General features: G+C 47.9%; 6 protein-coding genes across 6 annotated transcripts; 1 reads left to right on the top strand and 5 right to left on the bottom strand.

Annotated features, from left to right (window-relative positions):
• Window positions 1–38: 38 nt before the first annotated feature.
• Window positions 39–4,745, bottom strand: BEM3 (Bem3p; the record flags this gene model as incomplete). Its single annotated transcript, XM_018881759.1, has 1 exon — window positions 39–4,745. The coding sequence occupies one exon, from the start codon at window positions 4,743–4,745 to the stop codon at window positions 39–41; it is 4,707 nt and encodes a 1,568-aa protein (XP_018736205.1).
• Window positions 4,746–5,934: 1,189 nt separating this feature from the next.
• On the bottom strand, window positions 5,935–8,619 carry AWJ20_4671 (uncharacterized protein; the record flags this gene model as incomplete). The annotated part of the gene is made up of 1 exon (XM_018881758.1): window positions 5,935–8,619. The coding sequence occupies one exon, from the start codon at window positions 8,617–8,619 to the stop codon at window positions 5,935–5,937; it is 2,685 nt and encodes an 894-aa protein (XP_018736204.1).
• A 2,235-nt stretch (window positions 8,620–10,854) lies between these two features.
• On the top strand, window positions 10,855–11,628 carry MAK16 (ribosome biosynthesis protein MAK16; the record flags this gene model as incomplete). Its single annotated transcript, XM_018881757.1, has 1 exon — window positions 10,855–11,628. The coding sequence occupies one exon, from the start codon at window positions 10,855–10,857 to the stop codon at window positions 11,626–11,628; it is 774 nt and encodes a 257-aa protein (XP_018736203.1).
• Window positions 11,629–11,887: 259 nt separating this feature from the next.
• On the bottom strand, window positions 11,888–15,295 carry SYP1 (Syp1p; the record flags this gene model as incomplete). Its single annotated transcript, XM_018881755.1, has 1 exon — window positions 11,888–15,295. The coding sequence occupies one exon, from the start codon at window positions 15,293–15,295 to the stop codon at window positions 11,888–11,890; it is 3,408 nt and encodes a 1,135-aa protein (XP_018736202.1).
• A 2,613-nt stretch (window positions 15,296–17,908) lies between these two features.
• SWE1 (tyrosine protein kinase SWE1) lies at window positions 17,909–18,670 on the bottom strand (the record flags this gene model as incomplete). The annotated part of the gene is made up of 1 exon (XM_018881754.1): window positions 17,909–18,670. The coding sequence occupies one exon, from the start codon at window positions 18,668–18,670 to the stop codon at window positions 17,909–17,911; it is 762 nt and encodes a 253-aa protein (XP_018736201.1).
• A 31-nt stretch (window positions 18,671–18,701) lies between these two features.
• SWE1 (tyrosine protein kinase SWE1) lies at window positions 18,702–21,680 on the bottom strand (the record flags this gene model as incomplete). Its single annotated transcript, XM_018881753.1, has 1 exon — window positions 18,702–21,680. The coding sequence occupies one exon, from the start codon at window positions 21,678–21,680 to the stop codon at window positions 18,702–18,704; it is 2,979 nt and encodes a 992-aa protein (XP_018736200.1).
• Window positions 21,681–22,323: the final 643 nt, after the last annotated feature.

The raw sequence follows: 22,323 nt of genomic DNA, 5'->3' as shown, positions 1-22,323 counted from the left end.
ATGTATTACGATCTATAAATAAAAAAATATCGGGATGCTTATAGGACGTTGGCAGCAGGGTCGGTGATGTCCGACTGGAAGCCCTTGAAAATGGCGCTGTAGTTTTCGAAGAGCGTGCTGAACACGTTGGTCGTGATGTGGAGGGTTGGCGAGAACACGATGGAGAGGTTGTTGAGGTTCATTTTGTTGAGGTTCATGTTGTCTACGATCTTTCGCAGGAACGAGTACAGCACGCAAAGCAGGTCGTAGTTTTCTCGCGGCAGCACCGAGACAAGGTTTTTGGCAGCTGTGGACCGCACATACGCATCGTCTGACTCCATTTCGGTTCGGAATTGCAGCTCTGTTAATGGCGGAATCACTGGTTCAGAAATCTCCCTCAGATACCGTTTCAGGAGGCCAGATACTGCGTGGATGTCTGCTCCGGCTGCGATAAGGTCGACATCGTACTCGGAATTGAATCGCTCCTTCAGACCCCGGATAGCAGAGTCGGATCCACTCAGTCGAAATAGTCCTTCTTCATAGATGGCTCCTTTGCGTTCTAAGAGCTCGATACACCGGTACAGGATGGATGGAACTATACAGCCATTGACGTTCTTTGATGAAATGGCGATGGCCTGTGGAAGTGGTGTCGCAAAAACAGTACCGCGGTACTGGCGATGTGCTCCGTGGTGGTCCATGCTGGTATCGATCGAATCATTATAATAATTGTCATCGCCGAATGTAGCACTTCCTGGCGACCTCGTTCCTGAAAGATTCAAAGGTGGGGGTGGAGGGGGTGGAGGAGGTGGAGGTGGTGGTGGCGGCGATTGAAGTTGATTAATCGAGTTCATCGATGGAAATCCGTTTGGAAATGCTGCATTTACGCTGTGTGCACTTGTATTAGACGACATGGGTGAATGTCCTCCTTTTTTGAAAATGGACAGATACTTTTTACGTTCTTTCCGTTTTGTTTCATCCGACTCGCTACCGAAACTGTGGACGTTGTTGCTACCATGGCTACCATGACTGACGTGATGAGATCCAGAGCCAGCACCACTACCGCCAACATAGTGACCATGATTAATGTCACTGTTATTGTTGTTGTTTCGGTTAGGACTGTTCCATGAACCAGGATCAAGAATCTTCTGAAATGACAACGGCCCAGAAATAGGTGTTTTGGGAAAACTGCCTCCAGCAGCTGTGTTTGTAGTTCCTCCATTGCTGGATACAGAGCTGTTGCTACCATGATGGCCATCGTAATTCATGCCAATACTTGATGATGGTGGAGGTGACAATACAGTCACACTCGACATATTAGAATAATCGCCCTCATCAGACTTGACTGACCGTGGTGACATGGGCTTATATGCATTAGGATTGGATGCGGCATTGACGGCTGTTCCAAGTGTACTGGTACTGACACTACTAGCTAGACTCTCACCAGCAGAACCGTTTGAGTTGTTATTATTGTTGCTGGTTGAAGTTCCAGGAACAACTTCAACCAACTCCAGCAGGGCATTGATCCATAAATCACGGTCCTCGTCAGTTTCTGCACAAAAGACATGGCGAACATATCCGTTCTTTTTCCATTCCATCAACAAGAATGCATGTCTATACTCGTTCTCGCCTTCATCCGATTCGTCAGCATCTTTACGGGGTCTTCCAATCTTGGCCTTGTATACAGAAATAGTACCAATTGGCGCATCGCTCTCAGGTCGTTCATAATAGTCTAAAGACGATCCATTCAAAACAAACCATCTTGATTTCCACGAAGTAAGTCGCCCCCGTTTGGTTAGGAATCCGCATTTTCCAGCTGTCAACGAGCCATATGGGTTTGCAGATGCGATCGCAGTCTTTGGAAGAACATTTTGTGTCAGGAACTTTATTAGCAAGATAACAGCTTCCTGTGGCAATTCTGGAACAGACATTATTGCTCCAAAATACGAGTTGAGTTGGTTTCTGCGCAAATCAACTTTAATGGGCGCCTGAGACAAAAACAGGTTTCTCTCTGGTAGTGGTGGAATCGAGTATTGACTGCTAAATTTACGAAGGGACTGATCAAGGTTTGATAATTGTGTGTAGTCCTTGACAATCTTGAACAAAACAGCTCCAGTTTCCCGGTCAATACAATTGAGAATAGCCACTGGGTCGTCCTTAGATGCATTTTTAGACTCTGGTTTGCCAAACAAAGTGTTTTTGACCTCAATTGTAATGAGACTGATGTCTAAAGCACCAAAAGGAGATTTTCCTGCTGAAGAAGCAGATGACGTTGAAGATGCAGTGCCAGGAGTTGTAGAAGGAGCTGTAGAAGAATATGCACCTGCCGTAGATGAAGTGGAATTAGATGTGGCAGGTGCGGACCGTGGCAGTTGTGAAGTTAAAGGTGCTTCTGGCGATAATGCACGTACAGCAGTGGTGTCATTTAGACCATATTTGTCGTTATTATTGAATAGTAGAGGTGGAGGTCGTCTTTTGGCAGAAGAATTTGCAGACCCTGAGGTACCGGACGATGATGCTGGTGTAGGAGTAGTCGGTTCAGCAAGGTGATGATTTGTAGTTTCCACTGATAACGAGTCACCAGCAACTGGTGGAGTATTCGCACGAGCCAAACGTTCGCCAATAGGCGGTCGTGATTTTGACCTGGCAGGCAGCACAAGATACTCACGATCAGACGTCGAAGTAGAGTCGTTGGCGGGATTATCAGCGGGTTCATCCGACACATTGCCAGAAGATGCACCCAAACCTAAAGCTGAAGCACGACCTGAAACATCATCTGTAATTGACACGCTTGGCGCAAATGTCTCAGATGCAGACGAAGTCGACGTCGTGGACTGGAAAAGTGGTGGTCCTAGCGATTCAAGTGGAGGACCTGGCTGTAGCACCTGTGGTAAATTAATACCACTATTCAACAGTGGTTCATATGTCGCGTTACGAGACGGAGATGTGAGCCTATCTCGCAATGGTGTTCCCAAAGTATCTCTCAGAGGAGTTCCTAATGCCGGTACATGCAAATGATTAGGTTGTTGCTGATGCTCTTCTCGTGTTGGTGATCCAAACAGTTCTCTCTGGAGCTGCTGGTGCTGCTGTTGTTGTTGCTGTTGATGATGATGCTGATGGTGATGTTGGTGATCTGACTGGGTCTGTGACAGTGGCTGTTGTAGATGGTAGTCTCGTGGAGTGGAAATGTCGTTAAATGGCGATAAAGCGCCATCAAGAGCTCTCTCGTTGTCTCTTCCTCTCGTCCTCTCAACACTGACTTTATGTGCCTTTTGCATGGGAGAGTAGATAACACTGGCTGTAGAGTCTAAATTAAGACTCACCGAGCTGTTGCTAGCAGATTCAGATACAGTCGGTGATGAAACGTCAACACTGGACGCTGCTTCACGTGCTGATGTCCTAGGTGTCGCAGTACTTTCCGTCTCAGTTCTAGCTCTACTCTGACTGGTAGAATCCACTGACGTCCTTGGCGTCGCATTTGTACCCACTACCGTCGTGGTTGGCTCGGCCACTGTCTTAATAACACTCGAGGACTCAGCTGGCAACAAACTGGCTCGCAATGTCTTCATATTGTTAATAATGGCCTTTGAGTTGCTACCAACACTGTCAATATCGTTATTACTCGACCTAGCCCCCACTCCAGCACTGCTGTCCTCACTACCCTCTTCACTGTGGATAGTAGAAGTAGAAGCAGAAGCTGCTGTTGACCGGTTCTTTACAGGAGACTGAGTCTGCGACCGCAGTCGTTCATTCTGGTCCACAGCCTCGTCCAGGTCCTTCTGAAGGTCCAAAATAGTCAGATGCTGTCGTTTAACCAGTTTCCACAGCTTGGAATTCTGCAACTGCAACTCGGACAGCTGTAATACCTTCTCATTCACCAGCAAATCCAGCTCAAGCTTCTCTCTCACCAACTGATTAATAACCGCCTGTGAATGCGGTTCATGTACACTTTTACTAGCATCCTTGGCCTCACCACTTCCCGATTCTTTCACCCAACTGGCATCTGACGACACTCCTTTAGTCGGTCTCGACCTGCTCCTGCTGGAGCGGGACTCTGACCGCGGTTTGGACTGGGGTTTTGTAGAGGGTGGGTCTGCCTCCGGCGGCTGGGGCGTTGCCCCAGACCCCGTTGTGCCAGCTTCGCTGGCATGTGCTGGGGGAGACGGGATTTTCGGGTCGAGAGGTTCGTGGGTATTGGTGGTTGGCTCATTTGGAGGTAAATAGCCAGGGGCAGATTCGGGTCCATGTTCGGACTTGACATCTGATCTGCCCCGATGGATCCGTGTCGACGGGTCGTCGTTCTCGTTATTGTAATTATTGTAGCCTTGGGACTCGTTTTCCCTTTGGCTTTCATTTTGGTTGTGAATTTCCGTCTGGTTTTGGTTTTTCAGTTGATGTTCGTTTTGGTTTCGTTGCTGGTTTTCATAATCATCATCTTCGTCGTCGTCGCCATTAAAGTCGTCTCGTCCGTTCAGGCTGTAATTGCTGCTGCTCCGGCTCATAGTCAGGCCTCGTCCTTCAATACTTTCACCTGGAACAATCGAAACGTCAGCTCCAGATGCCGCATCAGTCGTAACTGATGACGCTACAGGTCCACTGGATCCACCGTAGGGACCGCCAGCAGCTCCAGCACCAAGTCCGTTACTGCCGTGAGTAATCTCGCTATGACCATCTCCGCTCGCGCTATCAGCAACACTGATAGACGACGGGCTATTATAAGGCTCACCCAGTGGATTGGACGGTAGATGTGACGATATTCTGGACGCCATTGTCTATAAACAAATTGTTAGATCACTAATCAATCCCGAATAAACCACTCCAACCCCCCGTCGCTCTGCGAAGCAGAGCACAACGGGGTCTGGGGCAGCGCCCCAGCCGCCGGAGGCAACACACAAACCCCCCAAAACCGAAAATTGGACTTACTGTTCAACGTATGTTCATAGCACCCCGGCCGTTAGCCTGCTACACCCTGATCGAGGATGGATTTGGCCCGATTTTGAGACCCACACTAGACCAGCCGTTTGGTATTATTTTAAGGCGGGTGATGTGTGTCTCAGAGATTTGCGGGTGGTGGAGGTTGTGATAGTTTTCCAGTACAAAAGTTTCTGTTGATGGAGGTGGTCGAGGGCGGAGACTGCTTTCTCCGTTGATATCAGGCAAACCTAAAATTAGGAACCCGGAACCGGTAGCCCGGGGATTGGTACGAAATGTGATAAGGAAAAGACGGTGGGAAGTACAGTACAGCAATGGCGACCACACTGCGGGACAGATGAGCCTGGGAAATGCTAATTTATCTGGCGCCAGGCCGCTGTTGTTGTTCAATTTCCTTTATAAATTAGATTACTCGCTGCCAAACTAAACCCTGATCGAAACTAAGCCGTTTGTATGTAAATGCACAAAGGGATAGACAGACGCGTTGCATGACACGCTGCTGCTGATTACACAGGTCTCGCCGATACCCCTGCTGCATCACCATTGTCCCGTGCATGTCTCTGCAGCAGCAGGGGTCCTCCTGAGCCTGGGGTCGGGGGGCCTGCCTCCGGCGGCTGGGGCTCTGCCCCAGACCCCGTAGCTCCTCTCGCTTCGCTCGAGTCGGTGCTAAGGGGTCCGGGTGGCTCTGCGAAGCAGAGCACAACGGGGTCTGGGGCCGCCCAAGCCGCCGGAGGCATTGTCCCCCAGGCCCCGTGCTCAGGGGGCCTCACACGGGTTAATCCACCCCCTGAGCCCGGGGTGGCCCGTGCCTCCGGCGGCTGGGGCTCTGCCCCAGACCCCGTAGCTCCTCTCGCTTCGCTCGAGTCGGTGTAGGGGGTCCGGGTAGCTCTGCGGAGCAGAGAACAACGGGGTCTGGGGCAGTGCCCCAGCCGCCGGAGGCATAGTCCCCGTTTTATTAGCGCGTTAGATCATTAGAATTGAGTGGGAGAAAAGGGGTCGTGTCGTCGTCAGTGTTGGGTGGTTTGTTTAGCCCAGTCGGATACCCATTCGCTCGAGTTCTACTTGGTACGCTTCAAAGGCGTTGACGAGTTCGGCTTTTTCGTCGCGTTCGACTGCTATTCGCGTTTTCAAGTTCTCTACTTCGGCTCGTAGCATGTGTATTTCCGATGTTAATGTTTCTTCTTTGATTTTTACGGATTGTTTGAATTGTGCAAGTTTGGCTTCGTGCTTTTTGTTGTACTGGACATGCAGTTCTTTTGCAACTCGAGCCACCATTTCTTCTCGTTGTCTCGCTTCTGACTCGATTGTCAGCTCAGATTGCTCAACTGAGGCTTTGAGACTCTTGATTTCACTGTCTTTTCCTGAAAGACGTGCTTTTAATGACACGATTTCGGTCCGATGTTGGGCTAGTTTACGCTCCATTTCAATCCGTAACTGTTGTGAACTTTGTTCCGATGGTTTAGTCGAATCTACTTCCAAAATACTGATTTCATCTTTGTTTTTTTGCTGAGTTTGTGACGTGCTGTTGGTTTTTGTTTGTGCTTGTGTCGAATTGTGATTGTTGGTTGTGCCGGAAACGCCAGAAGCAGTCTTTGTGCCAGAACCACCTGCATTGTTATTGATACCGGCATTTATATTAGCTCGTAGTTCAGCTGTCGACTTAGGAGCAAGCAGTCGGCCTGGTGTACGACCAAACGCCATCTGTCGATTAGTAGTAGTACCACTTGTAGCTGTAGTCGTAGCAGTGGTAGGGTGGTAGTTAGTGGTACTACCAGCTGTTGTAGTTGTTCCAACCATTCTGGGAACAACACTTTGTCTCCGATTTGCACGCTCACGTTCTCTATCTCGGTCAAGCTCTCTTTCACGTTCACGCTCTGGAGGAAGTATAGCTATACTTTGACGTTTCTTCCTATCATCTGAGACAGATCTCTTCTTAAGAGCTGGTGGGTTGGTTTCTGGGTCGTAAGGGCCTTTGGTTGGTGAAGGTGGTCCACGAATTCGACTTTGAGATTTCGATCTCGCCAGAACTGGTTGCTTGATCTTCTTAGGACTGGGTATGCCACTAATTGTCATATTGCCCATATTGGGCTCTTTGCGAGATGTACCTGTAGCATTAGGCGACAAACCAGTTTGGGCTGATCTTGCATGGTAAGTACTATCGTGGTTGACTGTTTGGTTAGCCCGGTCTGTGTACATTGACTGGCGTCTGTCACGAGCACGATAACTCGTTCCTGACTGATAATCGTTTCGAGTTTGTTGTCTTGGTGGGGCATCTTGTTCGTACATTCTTGGGTTCTCTCTCTGTTGATCCTGTCCTAAGTTCCTCACTGGCTCTCTCGTCAACTGCTCTCTTTCTGAACTTTCTTCGGTATGTTCTCTGACTGAGGTACCTGCAGATTCATGCAGAAGCTCTTGTCTATATCCACGAGCCTGTGAGTCTGAACGAACCTGTGTATCCACTCGATAAGATACTTCTCCATCCACTTCAAAACGACGGTTACGAGTTAAATCACGCACCGACTCGGGAACCGACTCACGAATGGATTCACGAACAGGCTCACGAACAGGCTTATGAACAGGTTCACGAGTAAGTTCACGACCAGAGGCATTTTCCTGTTCACGAATAGGATCACGAATAGGTTCACGAGTAAGTTCACGACCAAAGTCATGAAGTTGCTCACGAACAGGTTCACGAATAGGCTCATGAATGGGTTCGCGAATAGTTTGACGAATAGGCTCGCGAGTGGGCTTACGAGAAAAATCATTTTCTTGCTGAAGTACTTCTTCACGAAGGAAATTAGAGTGCACTGGTTCATGATCGCGATAAGAAGCTATTTCCGGTGTAGGATCACCAACTTCTTCTCGAGAACGGTTACGGACTTGCCGTCTGTCAGTGGACTCAAGGATATTATCAGCCTCACGAACGGACTGCTGACTTCGAGCGTACTCTCTTTCATCTTCGGCATTATGATGTTCTTCTGAAAAAGTTCGTCTCTCGAATAGCTCACCTGGCTCTCTTCTGTCCTCATTATCAGCAAAATGGTGTCTCTGAGAGTCATCTGTTGGGAGAGGTTGTTTTGAGCGACTTCTCAAGCCAATATTTCCTATACTCTTATTGCTATCTTGTGGTCTCTTTGGCGATGCTCTGCTCACCGACTGATACGAAATGTTTCTGATATCGTATTTACTGAAATTAGTCAAGTCGTCATCCTCTGCAGGTGCAGCAGCAGCTGGCACAACAAACTGACCACCATTTTCCTTATTTTCACTAGTGGCAAGCTTGCGATTTTTACTCAACGAGCGTGTTTCTTCAGTCGGGAATTGCGAATCAGTATGTTGGTCGGGATATAGTTTCAAAGGCGACCGTTCAAGCGATTGTAGAATCTCACGTCGAGTGGCCTCAATTGTTTCATTATTGGCACCTCCGCTGATACCTGATCTTTTGGCACTTGATTGAGCATTTAGCTCTACGCTTTTATCTCCACTAAAGTAGCGAGTACCTGCTACTACCTTCTTTCGTGAATTATCGCCCCATCTACTGCCATATGTCGTTCGTGAAGGCGAGCCAGACACAGTATGGCTTCTACGAAGACCAGAAGCCGGACTAGCATTATTATTAGTCATATCGTCAGCATTTCTACTCTCAAACATAGATCGGTCAGCAACAGAGATAGACTGGTCACTCTCTTCAAAAATTCGTGGTGCAAACATGTTGCGTGAATCTGATCTGTAACGAGAGGAACGCGTCAGCTGGAACGTGACTATCTGCTACAAGAAGAACAATTATTTCCAAAACAAGAACAAAAAAGTCCGAAAAGCAGAATGACAAAAGACCAGAAAACAAAGTAGAAAAATTCAAAATATGGATATAGTCTGAAGCTAGAAGTTGGAAATAGTTATTCAGTTGATGAACCTGGTTTGTTTACAAAGTTTACGGCATGCATATTAACTAACCACCAGATAGCGCGGCAGCGGCAACCTGGCGATCAGGGTCCAAGATCCCAGATCCAGGGGGAGAGATCCGATCTTCGCCATTCAAACCTCCCATCAACTCACTAACCTTTTCACTGAATTCAAAATATATCTCCGGGACCGAGCGTTATCTCCTGCGAAGCAGGAGCCACGGGGTCTGGGGCGGAGCCCCAGCCGCCGGAGGCTGGCCCATTCCCTCGAAAACTGTGTGTGAATAAAATATGCTATTTACAAGACCGTACAAGAACGTGACGGTGGGGTTAGATTCTCCGCCTCTCGGCCTTGCGGATCTCGGCGTCCACATCACCGACGTCGAGTTTACTGTTCTCGCGGATGAAGTAGAGCTTGGATCTCTTCCATCTCTTGGCGGGCACACGAAGAACCTCGACCTTGGAAACAGAGGGATTGTACACATTGACCCGGTTCTCCACACCGACACCGGAGATTTTGGTTCGTAGGAGGATATTAGTGCTCAAATGACGTTTGTTGATGGCGATAAGTACACCAACAAACGAGTATCCGTCAGTCTTGGTGACTCTCACAACGTCACCAGGACGCAATCTGTTCTCATTTTGAGGGTTGAACAACTCTCTTTTGTGTCCGTCTTTATCGTATTGCTCATAGAACTGTTTCTGCACTTCGAGAATTGGTGACGATCCGCGTGGGATTTTTCTTGGTGTGGGTGAATATACGTTAACAACGTTTTCTGCTCAGTTAGTACGGGTTCATTTTACAGGGAGGGGGTGCTGCCTCCGGCGGCTGGGGCTCCGCCCCAGACCCCGTAGCTCCTCTCGCTTCGCTCGAGTCGAGCGTGATGCTGGACGGTGTTTTAAGGGGATGGCCATGAGGTCTGAAATCACACAATTTTCAAATCTTAAAATGAAGACGGTTCAATAGTCAGCAACCAATGATGGATGCCAAGTGGTACTCACCTTGTTTGGATTGGGGAAGGATATAGTTAGCCTGCTGAGTGAGGAACGGTAGTCGAGGGTTCATGCTGGCAGTCTGACGAAGCAGAGAGCTTCTTAGACCAGCTGTCTGCTGTTGCGCTAGCCTCCTGAACATGCTGATTGGATGTAGGATTTGTATAAGACCGACCAGCAGGTTATCTGATCTAAACCAGCTGTCGAACTATGCTCCTAATATGACCCTGGTGCATGAAAAATCATATTTCATGATGCGGCTTAAAACAAGCCTCACAGTTCTTTGAGCCTCGCGGTTTACAATGTGAAGATCATTACCGCTTTAAAATCTTTTCAAAAAAAAAAAATTGATCTGCTACGAGTAAAAATAAATAGCTGCACTTATATTGGGCAGTAGTAGCAGATACAATATCCTAGTGTAGGCCAAAAAAAAAAAATAGAAGTAGAAACTTCACTTTGAATTCGATAATCGAGCAAGAATTGGTCGATTGAATTTATAACCATTTTCACAAAAAAAAGACCTTGACGAGCTCAGAGCAATATTCCATCTGTAGAGACGACCCCTGGACACTGGACCATTGAGTACTATATTTTAGCATTTCCCTCAGCATTATTTCCACATAAACCTCGATCATGTCTGACGATGTAAGTTTAACTTTTACAGCCGGAAATACGAACTCATCTACTGAAAGACCTGTTTAGAAAGGGACGAGTTGAGGACATATTCCACGACATATTTCATGTCATGTCTGTGCAACTACAACTTTCCGCTGAACTCATAGCCTGACTGAAGAAAAGAGTAGCAGCTTGAGTATGGTTATGATTTTGGAGTTTTCAGTTTCTAAACCGAGTGGGCAACTAACACACTTCTCAGATTATCTGGCAGGTCATTAACCACCAATTCTGCGCATTTAAACTAAAGACCACTAAAGAGCAGACTTTCTGCAGAAACGAATATAATGTGTCTGGTCTGTGTAACAGACAGTCATGTCCACTGGCCAATGCCAAGTACGCTACAGTTCGTAACGTTAATGGACGACTATACTTGTACATGAAAACGGCAGAAAGAGCTCATACCCCAGCCAAGCTATGGGAGCGAGTGAAACTTTCAAAACAATATTCAAAAGCATTGGAACAGATTGACCAGCAGCTGATTTACTGGCCAAACTTTCTTATTCATAAATGCAAACAGAGACTGACCAGACTTACCCAGGTCGCCATTACCGAAAGACGTCTAGCATTGAAAGAAAACGAGCGTCAATATGTCGGCAAGGCACCCAAGGTCAAGAGAAGAGAACAAACAAGAGAGCGCAAGGCCCTCGTTGCTGCCAAGTTAGAAAAGGCTATTGAGAAGGAGCTGTTGGACAGATTAAAGACCGGTGCATATGGAGAGAACCCACTTAACGTGGACGAGAAGATCTGGAAGAAGGTTCTCAATGGAGTCGAGAAAGAAGAAGGTGTTGAACAAGAGGAAGAGTTCGACGAAGACGAGGAGCTCGAGGACGAATCGGATGTTGGTGAAGTCGAGTTTGTCGAAGGAGACGACGACGAAGACGATATTGTCGAGCTCGAGGATCTAGAGAAATGGCTTGGCGGATCTGACGACGACGGCGAGCAACGATTCGATTCCAGCGAGGACGAGTCCAGTTCTGATGAAGAGTCCGAAGACGACGAAGACGAGCAAGAAACCAAAACCCGCAAGAGAAAGCCCACTCCTGCCAAAAAACCCAAATCAGACAAAAAGAAGCCCCGCAGAGGCCCCAGAGTCGAGATCGAGTACGAACAAGAACGCGAGTCGAATCTCCAAACCAACGTCAACTGGTAAACTCTTCTGTATTAATTTATTCTACTTCCCATTTCACACTCTCTGGGGTGCTGCCTCCGACGGCTGGGGCTCCGCCCCAGACCCCGCTGCTCCTCTCGCTTCGCTCGAGTCGTTTTCGTGGGGTTCCCCGAAGCTCCTGGGACGTCCAAGCCCCGACTCGAGCGAAGCGAGAGGAGCCACGGGGTCTGGGGCGGAGCCCCAGCCGCCGGAGGCAGCACCCCCCAGAAAAGGATGGCATAAAATCAATAAAAACTACAGGTTAACGTTTGCTAACGTTGAGCTCCGAGTGAACAGAGTATTTCCCGGTCACCAGGCTTCGTGATACAGATACAGGCACCCAGTTGAGATGCGACGACAGCGATACTGCGCTTGTGTTGGTGGCCTCGTCGCTGAATGGGTCTTCTTCAGTCTTGGTCGTGTACTCGAGACCGAGTTGTGAGAGTTGTGAAGAGGCAGAGTCGGTCAGACGGAACCGGACTTCAAGACCGGACGAGGCCTCATGGGCATATCCGTCGGTCGCGAATCGACACAGAAGCTTCTCTTTCTGACCCTTTTTCAGAACAACAGGCTCGGGGAATCTCCAGGTGATTCTCTGGCGGTCTTTGTTGAAGGATGCTACTGGCTTGTTTTGGGCAGAGTGGGCATGTCCTCCTTCAATAGGAACGCTGATGACGAGATCGTGAATCTCAAGCTCGGATCCGTGAAACGTGTCGGCAAGCTCGTAGTTCAGCATCAGACTCGACTGCGTCTCTTCAATACGCCATATGGGTGTGAATACGAGGGGATTGTATCCATGCTGGTCTCCAGATAGGGTGTACATAAGAGCCTTGGCGCCCTGGCGAACGCCGAGAAGACTGCTGGCAGTGGCAGGAGAAGACAGGTCGAGTTTGAATGTGTCGGGTTCAGAAGATGCAACGACAATCTGGTTGTTAGCCACAAGTCTGTCGAGTTTCGTCTGCTTGGTCTTCACCTTGACATAGATTGTTCCTGGAGTAGCAGCATCGTCCGTTTCGTTATATGCCACTGATACTTCACCACCAACAGCAGTCTTAGTTGGCACACCATCTTTCATATCAACAGTGATGACTTCAACAATGGATGCTACCAGACCAGGACCAGTAGGTAGGTCTGGATGTTTAAGAGCAGCAATGTTGGCACCCCCTGTGGTCGAAGACTGAAGTGAGCGAAGGGACTGGACGTCGCTGTTGGTGCGATTAGCACGGAAAGCCGACATTGGTGGTTGAAGGTCACCGGCAGGACTAGCTCCAGCTCCTGGAGATGATAGACTCGTGCTTTGACCGACAGAAGTAGGGACGGGTGCAAAGACATTTCCAGCGGGGGCTCTTTGGTCGGCAATAGCTGAACCTGAAGGAGAGACAATAGGTTCAGTAGCGGATCCTAGAGATCTGTCACCTCCAATATCGCCGTGGAAACTACTGTCGGTGTTGATAGGTGGTAGCTGAGGTGCGGTTTGCTGGCCAAATGAGCCGGCGGTTTGTTCTGAATACACAGGTTGTTGAATCTGTGCTTGTGAAGTACTAATTTGCTGCTGCTGGTTATATTGAGGCTGTTGTTGGTTGTACTCTTGTGGGAACTGCTGACCATTATACTGTTCACCCTGTTGACCCTGTTGCAATTGAGTATCTGGGAACTGGTGTCCATTAAACTGTTGACCTTGTTGCAATTGTGTATCTGCGAACGATTGTTGATATTGTTGTTGTGGCTGTTGTGGCTGTGGTTGATTGAAGTTAAACGAATCTCCTTGTTGAGTTTGTGGTTCAAACTCTCTCTTGATTGCAGGTTCTACTTCGTTGAGAACGGGGAGTGATCCAACAGCTGCACCAATAGCAGCACCTGCTGCTGTGGTTCCAGAAATAGCGTGCTGGGGTGCAGAAAACCCGTTTTGTGACTCAGAAGGAACTTGAGTAGATCCTTGACCCTGTCCTGGGAAACTCTGGAGCTGGTTGAAAAACTGTTGGCCGACATAACTGGGTCCAGATTGATCTTGTGCTGCTGCATTAGAAGATTCCAAATCAGAAGCTTCAATCTCAGTAAACAGTCTTGACTGGATATCTCTACGGCCTCTAGAACCTCGTCCGGAAATAGTAGGCTTGGATCTTAAAGTCGAGGCCACATTACTAAGAGCAGTATTGGCATCCTCCTGCTCTTCAGTAATCACATCGCTACGAATATTCACTCTAAATGGCTGTTGTTGACCCGAAACAAGATTTTGTAATGGTTGATTCTCTTCATCTTCATATTCATCTTCCTCTCTAAACTCCCTCTGAGCCTGGCCATTCACTTTACGAGATGGAGGTGGCTGTGGTTTAGATCCAGACAAATGATCCTGTGCTTGTTGAGGCTGTAATGGCTGTTGTAGTGAAGATTGTTGTTGAGCTTGTGGCTGTTGTTGTTGTTGTTGTTGCTGCTGCTGCTGCTGCTGCTGCTGTTGTTGTTGTTGTTGTTGTTGTTGTTGTCTGGCAGCTGCTACTGAAGGATCTACTGGAGTATACAAATCAGACGAATCGGTTCCACGACGGCCAGGAGCACGAGCAGATGCTGTAGAAGCCGACCTCGAGCCAGCACCCAAATTCGATCTTCCTGCTACAGCTGCAGCACCAGCACCAGCCGCCAAACCAGCACCAATCTCTGCAGCTTCTTTCTCACCCTTCTTCTTTCTGCCACCTCGGAAAATCGAACCAACTTTAGATCGAAGTTTACTAGCACCCCCACTTCCTCCCAAAGGAGTATTCCCCGAATTAATACTGCTCGAGTCGTCCAGAGTATTCCGAGATGGTCGATGGATATTCCCCACCAAACCTCCTCTATTAAAGTGCTGACTATCAACATCACCCGAATCACGCGACTGTGAATGTCTTGCCAAGCCCGAACCACCACTGCTGCCGCCGCCAACTCCTGCGGTGCCGCTCGAACTCACCGAGCCAATATTGCCAGCTACAATCTGGGCAGCAAACGAACGTACTTCTTCAATTGGGTCAAAAGACAAAATCGAATTAAGAACCTTTTCACTGCCTTTAATTATAGCCTGGCCCTTATCAGCTTCAAGCGTTTCTAACCGAGTAAGACTGTCTCTAAGCAGGGCAAACCGGGCTTCATCAGCAATTTCAAATTGTCCCAAAACATACGGACCCTGGTTCTCCCATTGGTTTCTGCTCTCATTAACGGCATGCTGAGCCGCTTCAATTTTCGAGCTCGAACTTTTCTTGGTTCTCAATTTAGTCAAATTGTCTTCTCCATCCACAAGATTCTTCGCTACACCCGACAACCCGTCGTGCAAATCGCGAACATCCGACCATTGTGGTGATTTTTGTGAGAAACTTCTTATAGGGGCTTCAATATCAGTTCTTGTTTTCTTGGCGTAATCTGCCGATGCTTTCGACGTCTCACGAGCCGATCGAGTCAACTCGTTCCAGACACTCGTAAATGTTCCCAAAGCCTGTTCATGCGCCAAAGGACCCCTTCGACTGAGTTTATCAAGTTCCGAGGCATACGACTCTTCAATTCGAGCCCTTTCTTTTAACCAATCGGCAATCTCGTCATTCAACAACTTGGCATTGTTCAGCCGGTCGCGAACCACATCCACGGCCCTATCCGGCGCCAAATTTGGCAGAATCGCATTCGAGTACTCGCTACGACCGGTCGCCATCGTGTCTCTACTCCCTGTTAGTTCTCCTTCTCCTCTGGCTATGGGGAAGGGGGTGTGCCTCCGGCGGCTGGGGCTCCGCCCCAGACCCTGGTTGCTCCTCTCGCTCCGCTCGAGTCGGGCTTGGGGGTACCAGTTTTCGCTGTTTTCGGCTGATGGCTGATGTGTTTGCTGTGTTCTTTCTCTTTGAAATTCGTGAATTGAGCCATGAAACTCTTTGAATTCATAGATCTCCATTCACCGGCCGAGAGTCAAGCAGCCCGAACCGGACCCCCCAGAACACCCCAAACAGCAATTCCGGACCCCAAAACACTAGTTCCCCACCCCACACCGCTCGCGAAGCGAGCACAACGGGGTCTGGGGCAGCGCCCCAGCCGCCGGAGGCAAGTCCCCACCCCCCTCTGTCACTTACACCAGTCGATGTTGAGACGATGTTGTTGTGGAAACGGAGTTGAATGGTGGTTATCGTTCAGTTGCTGGTGTTGACAAGCAATTGCTATTCCCGCAGTTCCCGTGTGGTCCGAAAAACGCTATCGATGTCGCTCGCTCGTAAACCCAAAAAAAGTCTCGCACCACTGACTCGCTTGGTCTTTGGTTGGTGAACTGCTCGGTCTCGGGAGTCCAGCCAGTCGCCTTATTTAAAGGGTGCACGGCGCACCTTCGTTCCCATCCTCCGCTTTTGTCCCAAAAGGCCATGCGGCCGGTGCCGGCCCCCCACACCTTACGAAGAGGGTCATAGCCGGCGTCTGCAGGGAACGTGTAGCTGTCACCTCCACAGCCGATCACGCGGCTCGGGGGTCCGGGCTGCTGCCTCCGGCGGCTGGGGCTCTGCCCCAGACCCCGTGGCTCCTCTCGCTGCGCTCGAGTCGTTTTCTCGACGGTCCCAGCAATCTCCTGCGAAGCAGGAGTAACCAGGGTCTGGGGCGGAGCCCCAGCCGCCGGAGGCAGCACCCCCTGGCCCGAGAGGCCGGCTGCCGGTGAATTGTGACTGAAAAATAAAATCTACGGCTTTCTGGTGGTATATGGAATTTTGAGTAGTGATAGTTTTGACAATTGATCTGAAATTTCGTATATGGACTGTTTGGTGTTATATTTATAGGGCCTATATGACCCTGATATGAGTATGAGATAGATATATTGATGTCTATCATGTCAGATGCAGCTATTGCCTGTTGCGGAAGTCCCAGGGGTCCAGTGGAGAGAATCTTATTTGTTTGGGAGCCAGGCTTCTTTAGGTGGTATACGATTATAAAATAGAAGACAACATAAAATAGAAGGAAGTGGACCAACTGAAAATAATGCAGAACGTACCAAATCACTTCAGACTTGATTTCGGTCGGTCGAGGCTAAGTCGGTTACGTTGTATTCTACCTAAGCGGAGGTAGTTAGACCCTATAGACATCTATTTCAAATGTGATTTCGCAGAAGTGAATCTGATGGTAGTTTATCAAAGTAGCCTGTTATAATATAAAAGTTGTTGAAATGGGTTGTCCTTATGAAACATGAGCTCTTTCAAGTAAGAAAGGCAGCTTTCGTGAAAGCGATCAACTTCATTTATATAAGAATAATGGCGTGGTTTAAACCACCGAATGAGTCGACAAGTGTAGAGGTGGCCAAAAATAACTATCAATAGAGGGATAATATACAAATAGCTGTCAAACCACTACATAAGGAATAGAAGTTTCGACCAGTGGACTACAGACTGCAACGTACTACTGCTAGACGTGGTACAAGGGTATCCACAACGGAAGGATATAGTGAACTACAAGATTTTCTAATTCCAACCTCGAAACTTAGATGGGCTTCGCAGACATTTGAATATACTAATACGGTTTAATACAGTTTCCGTCCGGTATGTGAATGACACCAACGTTTACATGTCAACAATCATGAACAGGCTATGTCGTCCTGGTCCTGACAGCTAAAGAGTGTATCACATATAACAACAATATCCGCTATTAGAAGAGGTAAGGAGAGAGTTACATGGCAAACTGACAAGCTTTTATAATCATTTCTTTCAGAACTATTTTGAATCAGATACTAAATGTGTCACCCAAGATCTGGTTACTGACTAGAGGTAACGCACAGTTGGATTAAAGTCTAGTAGTTATTCGGCGTTGATCTTTTCTGCATTTCAGAAGTTTACCAGCTCCAAAAGTGAGAATTTTTCTTAATAGCTCATTTAACTCCACCGAAGATAAATGGAGTTGTTGATGACAATGATAATTAGATTGTGTAATGGTATCGCTGGTATATGCCTATATTAGGTAATGGGTAATAAATGAATAAAACGTTGATAAGCACATATTGCCTGTTGAGGAAGTTTCAGGGGAGTCCAATGTGAAGTCCAGGTAGGCGAGTCAGAACACATTTGGCAGCTGATTTGAAGCTAATAAGAACGTTACAGTCATTAAAGATTACAGCCAATGACTGTAACTTAAACTGAGATCCAGAGACAACGAAAGCAGATATAAACAAAATAAATAATAAATTTCATCAACAACACACAAAAGTATATATAAAAAATATGTCTCATGATAGTGGTTTGTGTGTAAATAAAAATAAATATATATCACGGGCACGACTGTAGCGATGACATTTAAATAACGGCTCGAGTTAAACCCCTCGTCGCCAGTTGTCCTGGGTATGGTCGGGTCGCAGCATTTGTCTAGCATGGTCCTCAGCAGAACCCACTGGATCGGGTTCTGGACCGTAGTCGCCCTCGTAAATGACAGCACCGGCTCTTCTATGTGCTTCGACCCACTGGCATTCTTCAGATATAAGAATTTCGTGAGTAGTCGGCCTACTATGAGGATCTGGGTTCAACAGCCACTTGACCATGACGTCTAAAGCACCAGATTTGTCAACCATGAATTTTGGTGCCCACGGAGGAATCGCAGACAGTCTACGAGGTACTTTACGATTACTGGCACCGCTGTTATGAGATGACATGTGAATATCGCTGAACTGTGAAGGAGGCATTCTCGGAGACGTGGTCTCATCTTCAAGACTTGTCCTAGAATCGTTATCCAAACTCAGTCTCACATGCTCGCTATCATCATCGCAATTATCATCATCACATTCGTCATCCTCATCGTCTCCATACTCATTCGCACGACGCAAATCGCCCGAACTCAGTCGACCAGCGTCTGTTAAGTCACCAGACCTCAGTTTCTGCCAGTGAATACCGTTATCCGGAAGCACAATATTAGCGGCAATCTCCAGCATCATAATTCCCAGCGAAAACACATCAGCTGGCTTATCATACTGCTGCGACGACAGCACTTCCGGCGCAATGTACTCGCGATCACCTTCCCGCTCAATCCCCTTAACGGCCGGATACGCCGTGGCCATGCCGAAATCGCCAATCTTCAGCATTCCTTCAAAAGTAATCAGAATATTGGCCGGTTTAATATCCAAATGCAAAAACCCACGACCGTGGATATAATGCAATCCCTACACTGTTAGAACTTTTTCCGGTGGTCTGCCTCCGGCGGCTGGGGCTCCGCCCCAGACCCTGGCTGCTCCTGCTTCGCAGGAGACCGGGACCGTCGACGCAACGACTCGAGCGAAGCGAGAGGAGCAACCAGGGTCTGGGGCGGAGCCCCAGCCGCCGGAGGCACGTGTGTGTGGAGAGTGAACTTACCAGAGCGATTTCGAGAAGGATTTTCCAGACCCTCCATTCGTCGAGCCGCGAGATGTTGCCTCGCTCGCTGAGGAAGGTATCGAGACTGCCGTTTTCGCAGAATTCCGTCATGATGTAGAGGTAGCCGTTGGCTTCCCACGCGTCGAGGAGCATGAGCACGTAGTCGCGACCGTCATCGGCTGGGTCGTGCTCGTCGTCAGGGTGGCTGTGGCGTGATGGGGCGGTCAAAGCTCGCAGGATTTCGACTTCTTCGAGTCGGCGACTACGTGCTTTGGGTCCCATGAAGGGGAATCGCGTTCTTTTGACCGCGTACCGGTTGTCGTGCGCCAGTGTGTGGGGTATGGCAGGTGAAGTTGGGTCGGTAGGACTGTCATCACCGCGAATCGACAGCGAGTATACAATCGAGAACTCGCCACGTCCGATCAGCGACACTCGATCAAATCGTTCATTGAGCACCGGGTCATCAACATCAACTGATGACTTGCGGAGAGAAATGAAATTACTCGAGTTCATGAGCGGGTCAATTGGCGTTTTGGGAGTTTTGGCTGGAGTTCGTGGAGGTTCTTGGATTAGACTCGTGGTGCTGGTGGTGCGTCGAATCATGGGTATTGACGTGTGACCGGATGTTGTGGTCACAGTCGAGGTGCTGTTGTTGGTGCTACCGCCAATAATGGTACTCGGGTCGGAATGCATGATCACATCTGGTGTCCTGGGTGATGATAAGGTGTCTTCGCTGGAAGAACCATCGGTCCATCGCGAGTTTCGTGACTGAGGTGTCGTGGATATCACCTTGTCAGACCCGCTACTAGCTCCACCGCTACCAAGTTCACTTCCTGTACTGCCAGCTTGTGACTGGGCTCGGTTAGGGATGTTCATTGGTAATGGGGTTGGATAGCTACTGAACGAGTTGCCGTGATTTCCACGGTCTGCTAGTGAATATGCCGAAAATGTCAGGTTTGGATGCGAACCAGAAAGATCTACTGTGGTGTTGGCAGTTTCGATTGTTCCACTTGTATCACCAGCTGTTAGTGAAGTTGACACTGTTGATGAGACAGACGTATCACCTGAATATTTGGCAAGATGACTGCTCAGGAAACTGCTCATATCGTGGCCACTGGTCTCTTTAGTCGGCGTCTCTGGTGGTTGATGGTCAATCATATCGTCGTGATCGTGCATCGGACTATCAGCTTCTGCTACTTGAGTTGAAGTATTACCAAAATCCACCGAGAATCGCAACAATGAATCGTGTAGACCCAAGTTACTTCGTCGACGACCACTACTCGTAGTACCAAACCCTCCTCCAATATTCGATACGTGTGGAGAATATGCTGTAGGAGCCGAGCCGAACATCGACGTGTTGTGGTGGTTTATTAATGGAAGTGACATGTTGGACGGTCGTTTACAGGGCGTATCAGGAGGCATTCTCAACCCGTCAGCTTGTGAGTTGGAGTTGTTCATACGATTGCGTTTGGATAAAAGACCAGTGCTCATAAATGCTGTTTGGAGGGGTTTGACCGACCGGTAGTTTTCTGGAGTGTGGGTATGATAATCAGAAAACTCTGCAGTTACAGAGGGGTTGAATTTTGGTTTGGGTCGATGCATTTGTGGAGGTGCATGTCGTGGCAATGGCGGTCGTGGTAGTGGTAGATGATGTGGAGATCGATGTGGTGAGTGATGCGGTGAATGATGTGGAGAATGTGGAGAATGTGGAGAATGATGTGTTGTTGGTTCTAATGGATTATGATGTTGAGACGCCGTTGACGATGCAGATGCTTGATGTTGAATGTGGATATGATGTGATTTGGATGCCGGTATTGGCGATGGTGATGGAGATGTTGTATATGGGTTATTGGTTTGGAAATTAAAACTGGTGTTTGCATTGTTACCAGGATTAATATTGTTAGAAGTCGTAGTGGTGCTGTTACCGCTGTGGCTGTTGCTATGAGATGGGGTGCTTTGGCCATTGATGGCGAATGGCGATGATGGTGCAAATAGCTGGTCAAACGAATCTCTTCGTTTTAAACTGCTGGACCAAAGAGATGGAAGAAATTGTGAAGAATTACTACTTCCGCCATTTGATGAAGATGGAGTAGGTGTAGATGCTGATCCAGATATGGTTGGACCAATGCTCTTATGACCATGGCTATGGTTAGATTCGCTGTCAAACGCATTTCTTGACAAAAAACGCGGTTTGGGGAAACTTGAGCTTGGACTTCTCATATCACTAGATGATGGATGTGGTCTTTTCAGAGAAAATGACGACGAAGAAGCCACAAGACTACCACTATCACTTGAAGAACTAGCTGGTCCAACAGTTCGACCAGAGACCATGCTGTGGTGGCCAGAACTACCAATATCAAGTCCATTAATACCAAGTTGGCCATTACTACCACTATTATCATTTGCATTCGTAGTATTCATATCACTGTCACCGTCATTGGCCAGTCCACTGAGTCCTAGACCACTCAATCCGCCAATATCAATACTGACATCGTCGTCGACATCAATCATATCCCCATCCGAATCTCTTCTTCCCGCTGCCTGTTCTAAATTCAACAATCGAGTTGACCTCCTCAAGGTTTTTCTAAATGGTACTGGAGCCGCCAGATCATGATTCGATGCCATACTGTGGGACTGATTCTGGCTGCTGTTGCTGGTGCTGTGACCATGGCTGTGGCCATGGCCGTGGTGATGCCGTAGTGGACTCATATTAGGAGCTGGAGTGACCGAATTCGAATTCATTGTGAGTACCCAACAAAAAAACCACTGGCAATACGCGTTTTCCACAATTGCTCGTCACTCGTTTCCCTCCTGCTCCTAACTTTGGGGTTTGAAAAGTCGCTAATAAAAAAATAAATATAAACCCTTAACAGAAAAAATAGAACACAAAAAAACAAACAAATTTGTATCAACAAATCAATCCACCGACTATGACTCTAATATTCTGTTGTTATCAGGTGTCGCTCACTCAATGATCGCAGTACAGTCGTCGTAACGATTCTTGTCGCTCGTTCGTAGTTATTGGTTCGATCTAGTTTTCGGATTTGGTCTGGCTGCACTTTTGATCAAAGTTCATATCGGAATAATACTCACAACAAATTACACGCGAACACACGCGAAGCAAAAAATGACCTGTCAATACGCAACAACCAGTAGGCACCAGACTGTCTTGCTAACAAAACCTAACAAAAACAAAAGGAATAAAAATAAAAAATAGGAAGCAAACACTTAACAAGTAAACAATGAAAGCAAGAAAAAAATCGAACCAAGGAATAATCAACGTCAAAAGAAGAGCAGACTCCAGGCTGTGTCGACAAAAACTAGTAGCAATATTCAACAAATTCAGCTCTAATAACTAATGGTTAGTACGTACTCAACGAACCAA

Source organism: Sugiyamaella lignohabitans, chromosome D (genome assembly GCF_001640025.1).
Source record: "Sugiyamaella lignohabitans strain CBS 10342 chromosome D, complete sequence".
In the NCBI taxonomy this organism is placed as follows: Eukaryota; Fungi; Ascomycota; class Dipodascomycetes; order Dipodascales; family Trichomonascaceae; genus Sugiyamaella; species Sugiyamaella lignohabitans.
This window is presented reverse-complemented; position numbering and strand designations above follow the sequence as displayed.